This window comes from Bos indicus x Bos taurus, chromosome 10 (assembly GCF_003369695.1).
Source record: "Bos indicus x Bos taurus breed Angus x Brahman F1 hybrid chromosome 10, Bos_hybrid_MaternalHap_v2.0, whole genome shotgun sequence".
Taxonomy (NCBI): domain Eukaryota; kingdom Metazoa; phylum Chordata; class Mammalia; order Artiodactyla; family Bovidae; genus Bos; species Bos indicus x Bos taurus.
This window is the reverse complement of record NC_040085.1, coordinates 43,601,025-43,616,853: the sequence shown is the minus strand read 5'-3', so window position 1 is coordinate 43,616,853 and position 15,829 is coordinate 43,601,025. Positions and strand designations below refer to the sequence as shown.

At 36.1% G+C, this 15,829-nt stretch overlaps 1 protein-coding gene across 6 annotated transcripts in view; it reads right to left on the bottom strand.

The window, feature by feature from the left end:
* The window catches only part of ICE2 (interactor of little elongation complex ELL subunit 2), a 66,821-nt gene that overhangs the window by 8,039 nt on the left and 42,953 nt on the right, over positions 1-15,829 (bottom strand). For all 6 annotated transcript variants that reach the window (XM_027553858.1, XM_027553859.1, XM_027553855.1 and 3 more), the window contains one exon: positions 592-676. In XM_027553858.1, coding sequence (XP_027409659.1) covers positions 592-676 — 85 coding nt within the window. The remainder of the gene's footprint in view (positions 1-591; positions 677-15,829) is intronic.

The following is a 15,829-nucleotide window of genomic DNA, read 5'->3' as shown; positions in this document are numbered from 1 at the left end:
ACTAATATAAGTCAGGGCGATTTCCCATCCTTTCAGATGAATCAAACATATTAACGACCAACTGTCATCCTAGCTCAGCAGTGTGCTCTGGGGAAAGTCACTCCAAGTTCCAGTTTCCTCATGTATAAAATGTAGATTAAAGGTACCACCAGTTCTTCCTGGAAAGTTGTGAGATGCAAATTAAATTAATTTCAATCTGATGTACAGTAACAGTTGGTAGAAGAACAAATTTTTAGAAGTTAGAATACCTGAATGAGTGTATATATCCCTGAGCTCAAAGTCTGACTGGCCTATTTATTCCCACCTCTGGAAAGAAGTGAAATATGTGTGCCCATACTTCACCAAGATGGAAGACTCCTCTATTGTTTTAGCCTCCTTTGTCTTAAGTAGAAATACTGGTGCCACTAGAACATTTAATTTGGAGATGGAAATGATTAATGTAAAATGGATCATAAACTGGGTCAAGGAAAGCCTCAATTTATAAAAGGATGAAAGTCTTGAAAATAAATAATTTAAACCAATACTTAGTGATAAAGGAAAATTAATGATCATGTTAACAAGCTTTTAAATTCCTACCACAAAATTTCTTACTTGAGTGCTGAAAGTTTTTCTTTCAATTCTTCTGAGGTAATTTCTTCAAGCAGGAAAAGCTTTGATGTAAATGCATCAATATGTCCTAAAATAAAAGATCAAACTTAAAAAGAACAATTGCTGTATTTAAAAATCAAAAAAGCTAAGTTATCCAATCTTTTTAAAGATGTTTTTACACAACTGTCATAATTATAAAGGAACTTTATATTCTAAAAAGAGAAATAGACATTTTATTAAGTTTATTAAGTAAAGCTGTACTTTAAAATAATACCAGAAGTCAGATTATAAAGGAATATGTATTAATTCTAAAATATTTGCTGAACATAGAAAAGTTTATACACGTCCACATCAAAGAAATCATCTCTAAGTCTACAATTTAAGAACTGTTGAAACAGTGGTTTCTAATTTCTAGTAAAACTTTCATTTTTATGGAAATTAAATTTTTAGAGAGCTTCCCAGGTGGTGCTGGGGTTCCCAGTGGTTCAGCAGTAAAGAATCTGCCTGGAATGCAGGCACCATAGGAGATGTGGGTTTGATCCCTGGGTCAGGAACATCCCCTGGAGCACAGCATGGCAACCCACTCCAGTATTCTTGCCTGGAGAATGCCATGGACAGAAGAACCTGGTGGCCTACAGTCCACAGTGTTGCAAAGAGCCATGACTGAAGCGACTTAGCATTCATGTATGCATGTACCATAATACTATAAAAGCAAGCAGATAAAATATAGTTTGGGTATGATAAATACATTACTCAGACAAACTTGGTTAAGGTAAAAACTTGGCTTAATTATTCACAATAGCCAAGATGTGCATAACCTAAGTGTCCACCAACAGATGAAAGGATAAAGGTGTGATACACACACAAATAATGGAATATTATTCATCCATGAATTGGATGCTAAGTGAAATAAGTCAGAAAGAGAAAGATATATACTGCATGATAACTTATATGAGGAATCCGGGGGAATAAAAGTCAAACTCAAAGAAAGAAGTAGAAAAGTGGTTCTCAGGGGTTGGGGGCTAAAAGGGTACAAACCTTCAGCTACAAGATGAATAAGGTCTGAGGATCTAATGTATAACACAGTGACTCTAGCTGATAATAGTAGATTATATAACTGATATTTGGTAAGAGAGTACAACTCAAATGTTCTCATCCAAAAAAAAAAAATACCTGGAGATGATGGATTTGTTAATTCAACTAGATGAGAGGAATTCTTTTACAATGTATACATATATCAAATCATTATGATGTATGATTTAAATATCTTAAAATGTTATTAGTTATACCTCAATAAACCTTAAAAAAATCTAGCTTATTTTTTAATTAAAGCACATGATAAGATTTCCTACGATTAAAAAAAAAAAAATCAAAATAGTCTGCTCCAAGTCTTACTTTCTTATAAACATGACCTAATTCTAGAATTCAAAGAAACAAAACAGCAAACTCTCATGATTACACTTGTACATGTTCTCCCACAAAACAGGTTGAGACACAACACTGAGGCCTGGGAATGTGCCAGGGAAGTGATACAAAAAATGGCGTTTAGTTAAATGTTATATAATCACATTAATACAAAACCCATGTTATTACACCAGTCAAAAACATCAATCGCTAAGAGTATAATATTCACTAACGCTGAAAATAGTATCACTTTAATTTTTTTAGCTTCCAAAATTTGGTTATCAAAACACATGACCTGGATAGTTGACATCAATCATAATACAAAAAACCTGCAAATAATTTAGTATCTCATTTCTTATCTTGCCCCCTTTCATTTCATCTGCTTTGTGCTCATAAAAAAGAATTAGAAATATTTTTACCAGATACTTTTCTTCTAAGACAACAAATCTTTTCCCATGCCTACTTATTCTTTCCTGTGCCAAGTTTCGGTTTCACCTCTGCATTTCTAACACTCATTACACAGTGACGTTTCTAATAAAAAGGACACAGTTTAATGGTTTAAAGACTGTCAAAAGGCAATAAATATTAAGTACAATAAAACAGTTTAGACATTTACTAAATGTGTCTTTGAGGAAACTCACAGTTCTTACCTTTTTAAAGCAATCTCAATGAAAAGTATGTATTATAGTATATGTCAAATACAGTTAGTCTAAAATATACAGAGAATACTGTACTAAGTTCCATGAGGGCTTCAATTCTCTCAACATTGGAACATTTTAACCAGTGGGCCTCAAATGAGTTTAGATGTTTATTTCCTCAGTCCTTGGGGCAACTGCACAAGACTTGGGATGGCAACAGCTTTCTGGCCTCGTAGACTCTTGCATATCACAGTATGCTATCCAAATACTTTTTTAAGTGTGTCAAGGTTGGAAAGGTTAGTTAATACAAATCAGGGCTTTACATACATGCATGAATTCATACATATATATATACACACACACACACACATACATGTATATAGGCAGTCCCTATTCTACATGTAGTAGGGGATGATAAAAATAATCATGCATAAGTCAAAATTATGCAAGCGATTTTAATAATCAATGGGAAAAATTACAATTGCTCCATTACCTTTAAGATTTTTTGATCAAAACATTATAAATTCCCCATCAGTAATAAATGCATGGAGAAATGAAGACAGTAAAAACTAATCTTTATTTAGTAGACTATAAATTGCAAACACTGAGATTTAAAGTATTATTTCATTATAAAACTCATTAATAGTAGTCTGAATAGTGCTTGTCACTTTCTCCTGTTACAACTTATGATAGGGAGCAAGCACCTTTTCTATGCTGTGGAGGGGTTTCACACTTGCTGATCATTGTTGGATCAGCTCCCAACGTTATACCCTTTGCACTTTTAAGGTCATGAAATATCTCAAAGTGTTTCTTCAATGTAAAATACTGTGCCAGGGTCATTTCTTCATCCTTTATGCCACAAGCACTTTCCTTATTTATGTGAGTCAGATCACTTTCACTAAGTTCCTCTGGTGGCTCATCTTGTCTCTTGAACCTCAGCAGTGTCAACATTTCTACTGTCAGTTATTTCTTCTATAACTCCATTTATATTCAATTCAAATTCCATTTGCAGCAGTATGGTCTTTTGTTTCTTTGCTGTGCTTTAATCTTTGTTGGCCAATTCCCTCTTCTGATTATCCACTTTTACAAAACATCATGTGAGTTTATCACTGGGAGACAAGGAGGGAACACAACTAGACATTTTGCTTTCTATGCATGATCTCAGTAACAGGTACACAGCGACCAAAAACACTGACAGACTCTTAAAGGAGTGATATGATTGGTGACTGGTCATGACGCAAGTCTGTTATTTATGTAGTGATCTGTGAACTGAAGAGTCAGCAGTAAAGTTGGTAGTTTACACAATTACAGTTAATATGCCTTTGTAACTGACATTTGTGGATATCAGAATAGCACAAAGGAAGGACTGCTTGTATGTCGACTATGCAGAATTGATATACATTAGATAACTGAAAAGTAGATACAGAAGTTGTGGTAAGATGACTTTTGGAATTTTCTTTAGGGAGTACATATTAGTGTTTGGGGCAAGAGGGAAAAAATAACACAGCAATCTAAAGGAAGAGAAGAACATGTTCATAGCAAAGCAGGGAAACAAAAAACAAGTATTTTTATTCTACCTAAAAAGGAGACTAGGAGCTACAGGAAAGGTATTCAAGGTATGGTCCCTGGACTACCAGCATTAGCACCACCTGAGAACATGCTACAAACGCTAAAGTCTTAGGTTCCAATCCAGACCTATCGAATCAGACACTCCTAGGGTCAGGGCCGATAATCTTCAATCTAACAAGCTCTACAAACGACTGCGACACACAGTCAGTTTAGATAACTGCTGAACTGGAGTCCTATAAATCAATACACTCTTCAGTTCAGTAAGTGACATTTTGTATCTCTTGTGTTTTGTATGATACGCTGTATCTGCATCTCTCAATCACACATGTAAACTCTACTCTCACTTTTCTCTCCAAAAGATGTAATGTCAAAAAAAAACAAAGAAAGCAAGCTCTAACGCACTGGTCCCCGGCTTTGATTTCTGAGAAGAAACTGTCTTAAATTTCTTTGAAATTTTGAGATCATAGAGCTGGGCAGGGAAAACTAACAATGAAATGCCACAGTTAAATGGAGGAGCGGCTAGCAAAGGTTGAGTGAGGAAAACACAGGTCACAACTTAGAAAGGACGAGGGTGCATGATTGCATGGGAAAGAAATAGGAGCACGTGGAAATTTTCTGGTTAAGATTTTATCCCAGTTTCTAAGACACAATGAATTATTTGTATTCAGTCACACTGATTAACATTGTTATACACACAGTGCTTCATTTTTGTTATCTCTGACCTCCTCCCTCCCCGTTTTTTCCTAGCCCTGTTTAAGGTTTACAGCAAAGTTATAAACACTTAAAAATTGTGACCAGGACTTCCCTGGTGGCACAGTGAATGAGGATCTGCCTGCCAATACGGGGGACACAGGTTTGATCCCTGGTCAGGGAGGATTCAAAATACTGCAAAGTAGCTAAAGCCCGTGCACCACAACTACTGCACCTGCATGCTGCAACTACTGGAGCCCATGTGCTTAGAGTCTGTGCTCCACAACAGGAGACGCTACTTAATGAGAAGCCCGTGCACTGCAATGAAGAGTTGTCCCTGCTCGCTGCAACCAGAAAAGTCCATGTGCAGCAACAAAGACCCAGCAAAACCAAAAATAAATAAATAAATACTTGAAAAAAACTGACTAAATTCTGATCCTGCCACTGGTGGACTCTGTGGCATATATGAGGGTTTCTTTTTGTTCTTGTTGTTGCTGTTTTAAATAAGCAGCATCTTTCATTTTCAACAACAAAGTCATCCTTAATAAACCCGAGGATGCTATACAGCACAACTCTGAGGATGACCATTCATATGGAATGGACTGGGCACACTGTTTCTTGGACGGTGTACAATGTGGAGATAATAAAAATATTTTCTATTTTATATGTAACAGAACTCTACAACAACATTCAAAGGAGAGGACCACCTGTCACTCCACTTACTTAACATGAATAATGTTTAGTTTTTAATTTCTTTGGAGAAAAAGTAAAAGCTATAATATTTTCTTCTTGTATTCCAATGGCTTGTCTTACACACATCTAGGAAAAGTAAAATGAATAAAGTATATAAATTCTGTGGTTTGTTATCTACCATTTCCCTTCTCCTTGACTTTTTACTGTTCCTTCAACCAATCATGCAAGCCAACTTCACTCTCTAAAAAATACTTATTGAGCACCTCTGTGTGTCAGATACTGTTCCAGGTGCTTATGATGTATCAATAAACAAAACAGACAGAGACAGGCCATAAATACTATGAGTGATTAAATTACATAATTTGTTAGTGGTTACCAGAAAAAGGGAATGGGACTATATTCAGAGCCAAAAACCAGAAGAAGAAACACACTTGGAGATGTGAGTCTGGCACTGAGGGCTGCTTCTCTCTTAGGAGCACCTGTTAATCTGGAGAAAGCAACTGAGACCTAAGAGATGAACCAGAGTTTTCAATAATCTCTCAGGATTAGAAGAACAAAAACTGCTCTATGAATTACATAAACAAATGTTCTGAGTTGGGACACAGGCTCAGTGCTTCTCTACAAGGACTTATAGCTTCAACATACAGTGGCACACATGGATAAGATTTATTACAGCAAAAGGATACAAATAAAAGGAGAATCCAAAAAAGGCAAAGAAGTGTGGGATAAAGTTCAGAGAAAATGAGATGCTATCTTCAAAAGTCCTTTGTTGGCTTTCTATTCGGGATGATAAAAAAGCTCTGGAAATGGACAGTGATGATGGTTACATGGCACTATGAATGTACTTAATCACAGTAAATCATGCACTAAAATCATACAGTAGGACCTCCCTAGCAAGCCAGTGGCTAAGACACTGTGCTTCCAGTGCAGGGGGCATGAGTTAGATCCCCGATCGGGGAACTACGAGCCCACATTCCGTGGCCATAAAATAAACAGATAATTTTTAAAAAATGTGTAGTAAATTGTACCCTGGAATTGTTAAAATGGTACATTTTATGCTACAAACATTTTTCTACAATTAAAAAAAAAAAGGCCTTTCTCACTGGAGCCACACAAGATCCACTTAATTCCTCCAGCAACATCTTTTTGTACCAGATAAACTTAATGAAGACTCAGCACTCAATGCTTTTATTGGGGGATGCATCATGCAGGCAACCCTCTGCCTAACACATACCAAAATTCCAGACACTCAGCAAGCAGATGTTCAGAATAAACCATAGTATTTATACAAACAGTGTAGGTACAATGAGCCCTCCTTATCAGCTAATGGACGTTTTACATCAGCGTAGGAAACTGTTTACTAGCCAAGTTCCCAGATGCTAGCAGATAGCCAGCCTTGCAAGCAGGTTTTTCCAAAGACCGGCAATGTCAGACCATGAATGGCAACATCCCAGCAGTAAGTGGGAAACATACTGGGCTTTCTAGGGTGCAAAGCCAAGCTTCAAACTACCTAACTCCCTGTAATTGGATTACAGTGAATCCAGATTGCTAGTGTAGTCAAGAGTAATACAGGAAGACAACACTGTAGCTTTGACATCAAGTCCAGAATTTTTCATATACAATTTTCTGGCCCCTGATAAAGAATATTCTGACATACAATGAAGAAACATGGAATAAACAAGAAGAGAGAAAAACAACATGGCACGGAATGAAGTGTCCCTGTAAAAAGATATGCTGAAACCCTAAATTCCTACTCCCTCAGAAAGTGACTTTCTTTGGAAATAGAATTGTTGTAGATGTAATTAGCTATGATGGGTGGACCTTTAATTCAATATGAATGGTGTCCTTATAGGAAAAGGACAGAGACATACAGGAAAAAAGATCCTGCATGATGACAGAGGCAGAGATGAAAATGATATATCTACAAACCAGTAATGCCAAGGATTGCTGGCAAACACCAGAAGGAAAAAGGGGCAACAAAGGATTCTCTCTTATAGGTCTCAGAAGGAGCATGGCCTTTTAAAACCTTCATTTTAAACTTCTAGCCTTCAGAATTGTGAAACAAGAAGTATCTATTGTGTTAAGCTATCCAGTTTGTGGTACTTTGTTATGGAAGCCTTATAAAATTAACACACACACAAATAATAGAAAAGACTTGCAAAGACTCTAGATAACAGAGGTATTAGATACAGACTTTAAAGCAATTCTGCCTAATACACCTAAGATGGATTCACTGTGCCTAAGACATAATGCTTTTGAACTGTGGTGTTGGAGAAGACTCTTGAGAGTCCCTTGGACTGCAAGGAGATCCAACCAGTCCATCCTAAAGGACATCAGTCCTGGGATTTCTTTGGAAGGAATGAAGCTAAAGCTGAAACTCCAGTACTTTGGCCACCTCATGAGAAGAGCTGACTCGTTGGAAAAGACTCTGATGCTGGGAGGGATTGGGGGCAGGAGGAGAAGGGGACGACAGAGGATGAGATGGCTGGATGGCATCACTGACTCGATGGACGTGAGTCTGAGTGAACTCCGGGAGTTGGTGATGGACAGGGAGGCCTGGTGTGCTGCGATTCACGGGGTGGCAAAGAGTCGGACACGACTGAGTAACTGAACTGAACTGAACTGAAGACATAATTGAGACTTTTAATAGCAATTATACAAAAGAATTTCTACAGAAATGTATAAAAAGAACCAAATGAAAAGTCTAGAACTAAAAAAATACAGTAAATGAAACTAAGGACTCAGGTGATGGGTGAAATAGTGTATTAGGGATAGTTGAAGAGGAAATTAGTAAACTAGAAGAAAATACTGAGAATCATGCATGAGGAGTCAAAAGGAGGGTAAATACAGAAGAGCATGTAAGGGATGTACAGAACACGGTAAGATGTAACATAATACAACCTAGATCCAGAAGAGAAAGCAAATGAGCAGGAAGTGATGTCTGGTGAGATAGTGACTGAGAATTCTCCCAAACTGGTAAAGGTCATCAAATCACATACCAAGGAGCAATATGTTATAAAATGAACATGTACAAAGGAATATTTACAACAACAAAAGACTAACATAGGTACAACGTAGGACAATTGTTGAAAGGGGGAGAGATAAAATTTAAAGTCTGATAAAGAAAAGAAACATATTACTTGCAAAGCAGCATAAATGGATAAACAGCTGACTTTTCAACAGAAACAAAGCCAGGGAACATGGAGTGGGGGAGGGGCAGGTTGGGAGTCTGAGGTTAGCAGATGTAAATTACTATATACAGGATGGATAAACAACAAGGTCTTACTGTATAGCACAAGGAATTACATTCAATATCCCATGATTAAAATATAATGGAAAATAATATAAAAAGAACATGTGTATATATATATAGACACACACACACACACATATATATGTAGTGTAACTGAATCATCTTGCTCTACAACAGATATCAACGCAACACTGTAAATCAACTATACTTCAATTTAAAAACAGCAAACATTGAACTGATAATTAGAAACTCCTCTAAAAGAAAGCTCTAGGCCCGCAGGCTTCACACGTCAATTTTACCAAACATTTAATTAAGAAATAACACTGATTTTTAAAGAAATTCTACCAGATAACAGAAAAAGAGGAAACAGATCCCAAATCACTTTAAGACATAAACTTAATCTTAATACCAATACCTCACAAGGAAACTTACAGGTCAATCTCACTTATAAACACAAATGGCAAGATAAATATTAATAAAATGAATCTACCAATTGTTGGACAGAAGCATGGGGTCGCAAAGAATTGGACATGACTGAGTGACTGACAATTTCACCAATATTTAAAAAGAGTAATATATCATGAGCAAGCCGGAATTATGGCAGGAACACAAGTTTGGATTAGCATTTTAAAATTAATATGATTCATCACATTAGTAGAATAAAAAGGTTATACCATCATATAATCTCAATAAATACAGAGAAAATATCTGAAAATTTCTTTTTTTATCCATTCATTATTAAAATTCTTAACTAGGCATAGAAAGGAACTTCTTTCTTCAAACAAAAGGCATACACAAACACCCATACAAAACACTACATAAAATGGTGAAATGTTGAAAATCTCCTCCTTTAAGATTAAAGACAGACAAAGACGCCCATTATTTACCTTCTATTTGAATTCTAGGCAAAGGGAGCAAGGAATAAACAGGTATAATGATTGTAAAGAAGAAGTAAGATGGTCATTATTTGCCAAGAACATAATTGTTTAACTTGAAAATATAAATTATTAGAATGAGCTTAGCCAAGTTACTAAGATACAAGATCAACATACAAAATTAATATGCAAATAAATCCTGTATTATCAGTAACAGCCTAATAAGAAAATAAAATTTCAGAAATATCATTTATAATAACATATCAGCCAACAACAAAAATATTTAACAAAAGATGTGCAAGAACTTTACAAAGAAAATCATAAAGATATTAATAGAAATTGAAGATATAAATAGAAGAATATCTAAAGTTCACAGATTGACGGATTTGTTATTATAAAGCTGTTAATCTGTTCCACACTGACTGAGTCAATGCACTTCCTAACAAAAAGCCCAATCTTCCTGTTGCTGTTGGCTGAAACTGACAAGCTGATTCCCAAATCTGTAAATGCAAAGAGCCAAGAATAGCCAAGAAATTCTTGAAGAAAAACAAGCTGACATGGAACTACTCCATACTCTGTAATGACCTATATGGGAAAAGAATCTTAAAAAGAGTGGATATATGTGCCTGTATAACTGATTCACTATGCTGCACACCTGAAACTAACACAACATTGCAAATCAAATATACTCCAATAAAAATTAATTAAAAATAAAAAGTTGACAAGATTTGCTTCATCAAACAGTAAAAGATTTTATAAAACTAATGCAATTAAGACAGTGCTAACTGTCTAGCTAGAGTAATTACTCTAACTAGAGTAATTAAAACAGGATAAAGAAATAGGGAGTCCAGCTTAGATTCATATATATAACTCAAGTAAAATGGGACAGCAGAGAATGGATAGTCTTTTTCAATAAACGGTGCTGAAAACTGGGAAAAAAAAAACAACTTAATATTCCAGGCAAAAATAAATACCACATAAACTATGTGTCTGGAAAATAGAAAATAATTTTAGGAAGGTTTCCAGAAGATGTTATATTCATGATGCTGCTGTAAGGAAGACTTGTTAAACCAGGCAAAAAAACACTAATCATAAAGAAAATGGCTAAATATTGGTCTTTATTAAATCCAAAAGATACCATTAAGAGACTGAAAAGGCAAGAGCAGGAGAAAATTACTTGTAACATTTAAAACCAACAAAGAACTAACAAGCAAATAAACAAAAACTTGACAACAGTGAAAGAGGTTTGAAAAGGCAATTCACAAAAGTGAATATCCAAATGATTATTAATCATATGAAAAAGTGTCCAACCAAGGAAAAGCAAATTAAAACAATAATGAGAGGGGGGAGGGAGAGAGAAAAAAAATAATAATGAGATGTTAATAATACATACCCACCAGCGTGACAAATTAAACTGATAATGCCAAGTTTGGGCAAGGATGTGGAGAAGATATAACCCTCACATGCTGCTAATATAAGTGTATACTGGTATAATCATTTTGGAAAGCTTTCTGGAATTATCTAACTGAAGATAATGTAGCTTAAGCTACGACCCAGTAATTCCACTCTCAGGTATGTGCCCAATAGCAATACATACACATTGCTCTAACAGACACTTATGTTCATAGCTGCATTAACAGACACAACCGAAACAGGCTCCCAAAGTTAAATGCATAAATAAATGGTGGTATATTCTTAAAAAGGAAAATGTGAAAAAGAAAAATATTGTTACATACAACATAAACTTGAAAAACTATTAAGCAAAAGAAGGTATAAATGAAAGAACTTTATAATTCCATCCGTACAGAGCTGGCGAAACCCAAATGATTACGTTAGAAGGCGGGACACTGGTTATTAGTGGAGAAGAAGAAGGCTATATAGGCAAGTGGCAAAAGGTGGGTCTCTGGCAGTTTTCAGCTTCTTGATCTGGGTGTGAGTTACAGAGGTGCAGACTTTGTTATGTAATTCCTTGAGCTGTACATTTTTCACTTTTCTCCTGCATTGGCAGGTGCGTTCTTTACCACCTGGGAGGTCCTTTTCTTTTCACTTTTCTGAATGTATGTTATACTTAAAAAATAACATATATGAAAGAAAAATATTATCAAAGCAAAGGTATATGTTACAACTGACAGTATTTTAGGACAGAAGTAGTACTACGTAGGTCTTTTTGAAAATTATGCATAAATATAGAGAAGTTCTCAGTTTTTTGCTGTTGTTTTAGCCTGCTTTTAATCTTTGGTTAAGAAATCCTTTTTTACTCTCATATTTTGATCTAAATTTTAGGTTAATAGCTATTTTTTTCTCAGTACAAAAATATACAAAGTATAACTTCATTGTCTTGTGGTATTTATTTTCATTAAGGAGAAGTGTACTTTTAGGGCATTATATTACATAATATAATATAGAGAAGGACAGGGAAGTCTGGCATGCTGCAGTCCATGGGGTCGCAAAGAGTCAGACATGACTGAGTGATTGAATAACAAGAAAAATTACATAATCATTGTAAGAAAAAGGATTTGTGTATAGAGTCCCCGAGGTAGATTCAACAAAATGTTACTATTATTACTATTTTGACTGCACCCTGTGGCTTGCGGTATCTTTTCCTCAGTCAGGGATTGGACACAGGGCCATAGCAGTGAAAGAACTGAGCTGTAACCACTGGAATGCCAGAGAATTCCTTGAACAAAATATTATTATGTCCATTACCTACAGATGAAAAAGCTGCGGACTCAAAAGCTTAAATGATTTTGCCCAAAGTAAAAAGAAAACTGTAAAGTATGAAGTACTCATACACATATCTTCTGACTCACACATTCAGCATGATTTTTAAATTCCATTATAAATGAAAAGCACAGGCTGTGGAATCAGAAAACACATGGATACAAATCCCAGATTTCCCACAAACTGTAATCTTGAGCAATAAACTCTATGAGCCTCAGTTTCCTCATCTGTAAAACAAAGACAGACAACACTTATTTTACAGAATAGTGAGGATTAGTAACAATGGATATACAGTCCTTGACCTACATCACATACTTCATTAATGACAGTTAGAAATACTGCTGCATTACTTTATATATAGAAAAATACACATATATATGTATATACACACACACACACATACAGTTTCTGAGGAAAATTTTGGAGTATTTCAAGTGTATTATATTATAATTTGGTTTGAGAGTGGTAGATACATAAGGCAGCAAAAGGAGAGAATAAAACAAAACACACAGCAATACCCTAAGAGCTGTTATATTGGGAGCCTAAGAGGAGCAGAAGCTAAAAGGACAAGAATAGTACAGGGAGGAAGACTGACACACAGAATCAAAAAACAGAATACTTGAAAAGAAAGACATTACTAATTTCAAGTGTACTGTTCAGTTGCTAAGCCGAGTCCAACTCTTTGTGACCCCATGAACTGCAGCATGCCAGGCTTCCTCGTCCTTCACTATCTGCTGGAGTTTGCGCAAACTCATGTCCATTGAATCAGTGATGCCATCCAACCATATCCTCCTCTGTCACCCTCTTCTCTTGTCCTCAATCTTTCACAGCATCAGTCCTTCCAATGAATATTCAGGGTTGATTTCCTTGAGGATTGACTGGTTTGATCTCCTTGCAGTCCAAGGGACTCTCCAGAGTCTTTTTTGACATCACAGTTCAAAGCATCAATTCTTCAGCACTCAGCCTTTTTTATGATCCAACTCTCACACATGTACATGACTACTAGAAAAACTGTAGCTTTGACTATAAAGACCTTTGTTGACAAAGTGATGTCTCTGCTTTTTATTATGCTGTCTAGGTTTGTCATAGCTTTTCTTCCAAGGAGCAAGCATCTTTCAATTTTGTGGCAGAAGTCACCATCTGCAGTGATTTGGGAGCCCAAGAAAATGAAATCTGTCACTGCTTTCATTTTTTCCCCATCTATTTGCCATGAAGTGTACACTATAACTCATATCTAGCAAAGCATCATACAGGTAAAAACAATTAGCCTTTATTTAGATGTCAAAGGGAAATAATAAATACTTTTGAAGACAGATGTACCAAATAATATTTTGTATACATCTTCTACCTCTTGACCATCCGTAGATAGGCACTCTTCTTTAAAACTAAAACCACTTAGTCTACACAATGTAAGGTAGAACTACAAAATAGAGAGACTAAGTAATGAGTCACACATGCTACTTTAGAGTCATATCTGATATATAACTTATTTTAATTATATTGTCATACCAGACACCACGAGGACAAACTATTACTGTTTTTATCTTATTTCCTGAATGCAACTGTAGCAAAAACTTATTTAGGAGTCTATTCTCCTAAACTCCCTTCCTGTTGCAACATTTCTCTTAAATTAAAAGAGTAATAAAATAAAATTGTAAAAAACCTCAAAACTCACAGATGTTTTTAAAATAGTATTTTGAAACATTCACCCCCATATAAAAAAAAAAACCCAAACAAAGCAAACACATCATATAAGAATACATAAGTTTCTCACCAAACAGTTGTCAAAGACACTAAAAACACCACCTCATTACATCAAAATGAATGGCTTATCAGGATTCACTGATGATAAACAGCATGTAAGGCAATGATTACTTATGACTTTACAGAGTACAGTAGTCCCCCCTTATCCACAGGTGATACAATCTAAGAGCCCCCAGTAGATGCCTAAAACTGATAGTACCAAACTTTACATATACTGTTTTTTTCTACACATACATACCTATAATAAAGTTTAATGTATAAATTAGGCACAGTAGGAGTTTAACAGGGCTTCCCTGGTGGCTCAGATGGTAAAGCGTCTGCCTGCAATGCATGAGACTGGGGTTCGATTCCTGGGTCAGGAAGATCCCCTGGAGAAGGAAATGGCAATCCACTCCAGCACTCTTGCCTGGAAAATCCATGGACGGAGGAGCCTGATAGGCTACAGTCCATGGGGTTGTAAAGAGTCGGACACGACTGAGCGACTTCACTTTCACGAGTTCAACAACAGTAACTAATTATAAGATAGACCAATTTTAACAATATACTATAATAAAAGATTTCTGAATGTGGTGTCTTTTTCCCTTCCTCTCAAAATATCTTACAAACTGAATGCCTTTTCCATTTAAATTAATACTTATCTGCTCTGTGACAATAACCTTGCAGTATGAGGTTTGTTTTGCAGTTTGACAGCAAAACAAACATGCGTTCTTTATCCTTCATAACTTCAAGACAGAAGATTCATTCTGACCACAGATCTTTGCCACACTGCATATAAATTTTCTTTCCTAATTAAGAAAAGAAAGCTGAAAACTTTCACCTTTTCACTTAAAGGAAGCACTCTGCAGTTTCTCCTAAGCATATCTAAATTCCCAGTATCACATACTCTTGCACTTTGGGGCTGTTAAGTTAAAAAAGGGTTACCTGAAGATAAGCACTGATAACTGGGATACTACAAAGTGACTAATGGGCTGGAGAAACTAGAAAAGGGGTGATTCACATCCCAGGCACTATACAAAATGGTGTGCTTTTTAAAACTTACAATTTGCTTATTTCTGGAATCTTTCATTTACTATTTCAGACCACAGTTGACTAGTTGAAGATAACTGAAACCACAGAGTGAAACTGCAATTAAGGGGTGACTATTGGATGTTGGGGGCCAGAGTGAGGTACTCCGCGCGTGACAAAGGTCATGAGGAAGGAGGCTCGACATACGCAAAGGCGGGATCGAGCCTCAGGTGTCCCCCTGGAAATCCTCGAGCGTCTACCCCCATAACCAGAGCCTGCCTACTTTACTACTTTGTGCTCTTACCTACACCTCTGACTTTACGGGGGGCTGTCCCCCACCACCTCTTTCGGAGAAGGAGTTAACCTAGAGCTCCAGTCAATAAAAACTCTTGGGTGTGACAAGAGTGTTTTAACCTACAAACTCCTCTGAAGGTTCTCTAGCCTGCCTGACAGGCTCGTCGGGCCACATGTGATTGCTCATAGCCTCCCAACCGTGAGAGGCACGAGATGCTTTAAACCCTCTAAAAACAGGTTCTTTAGAGAAGTTAGAAAACTATAAGTATAGTGGGCTAATTAGAAATTGTGTTGGTGAAGGGTTTTTCATTTGTTGAGCCAATGTTTGTTGCTAA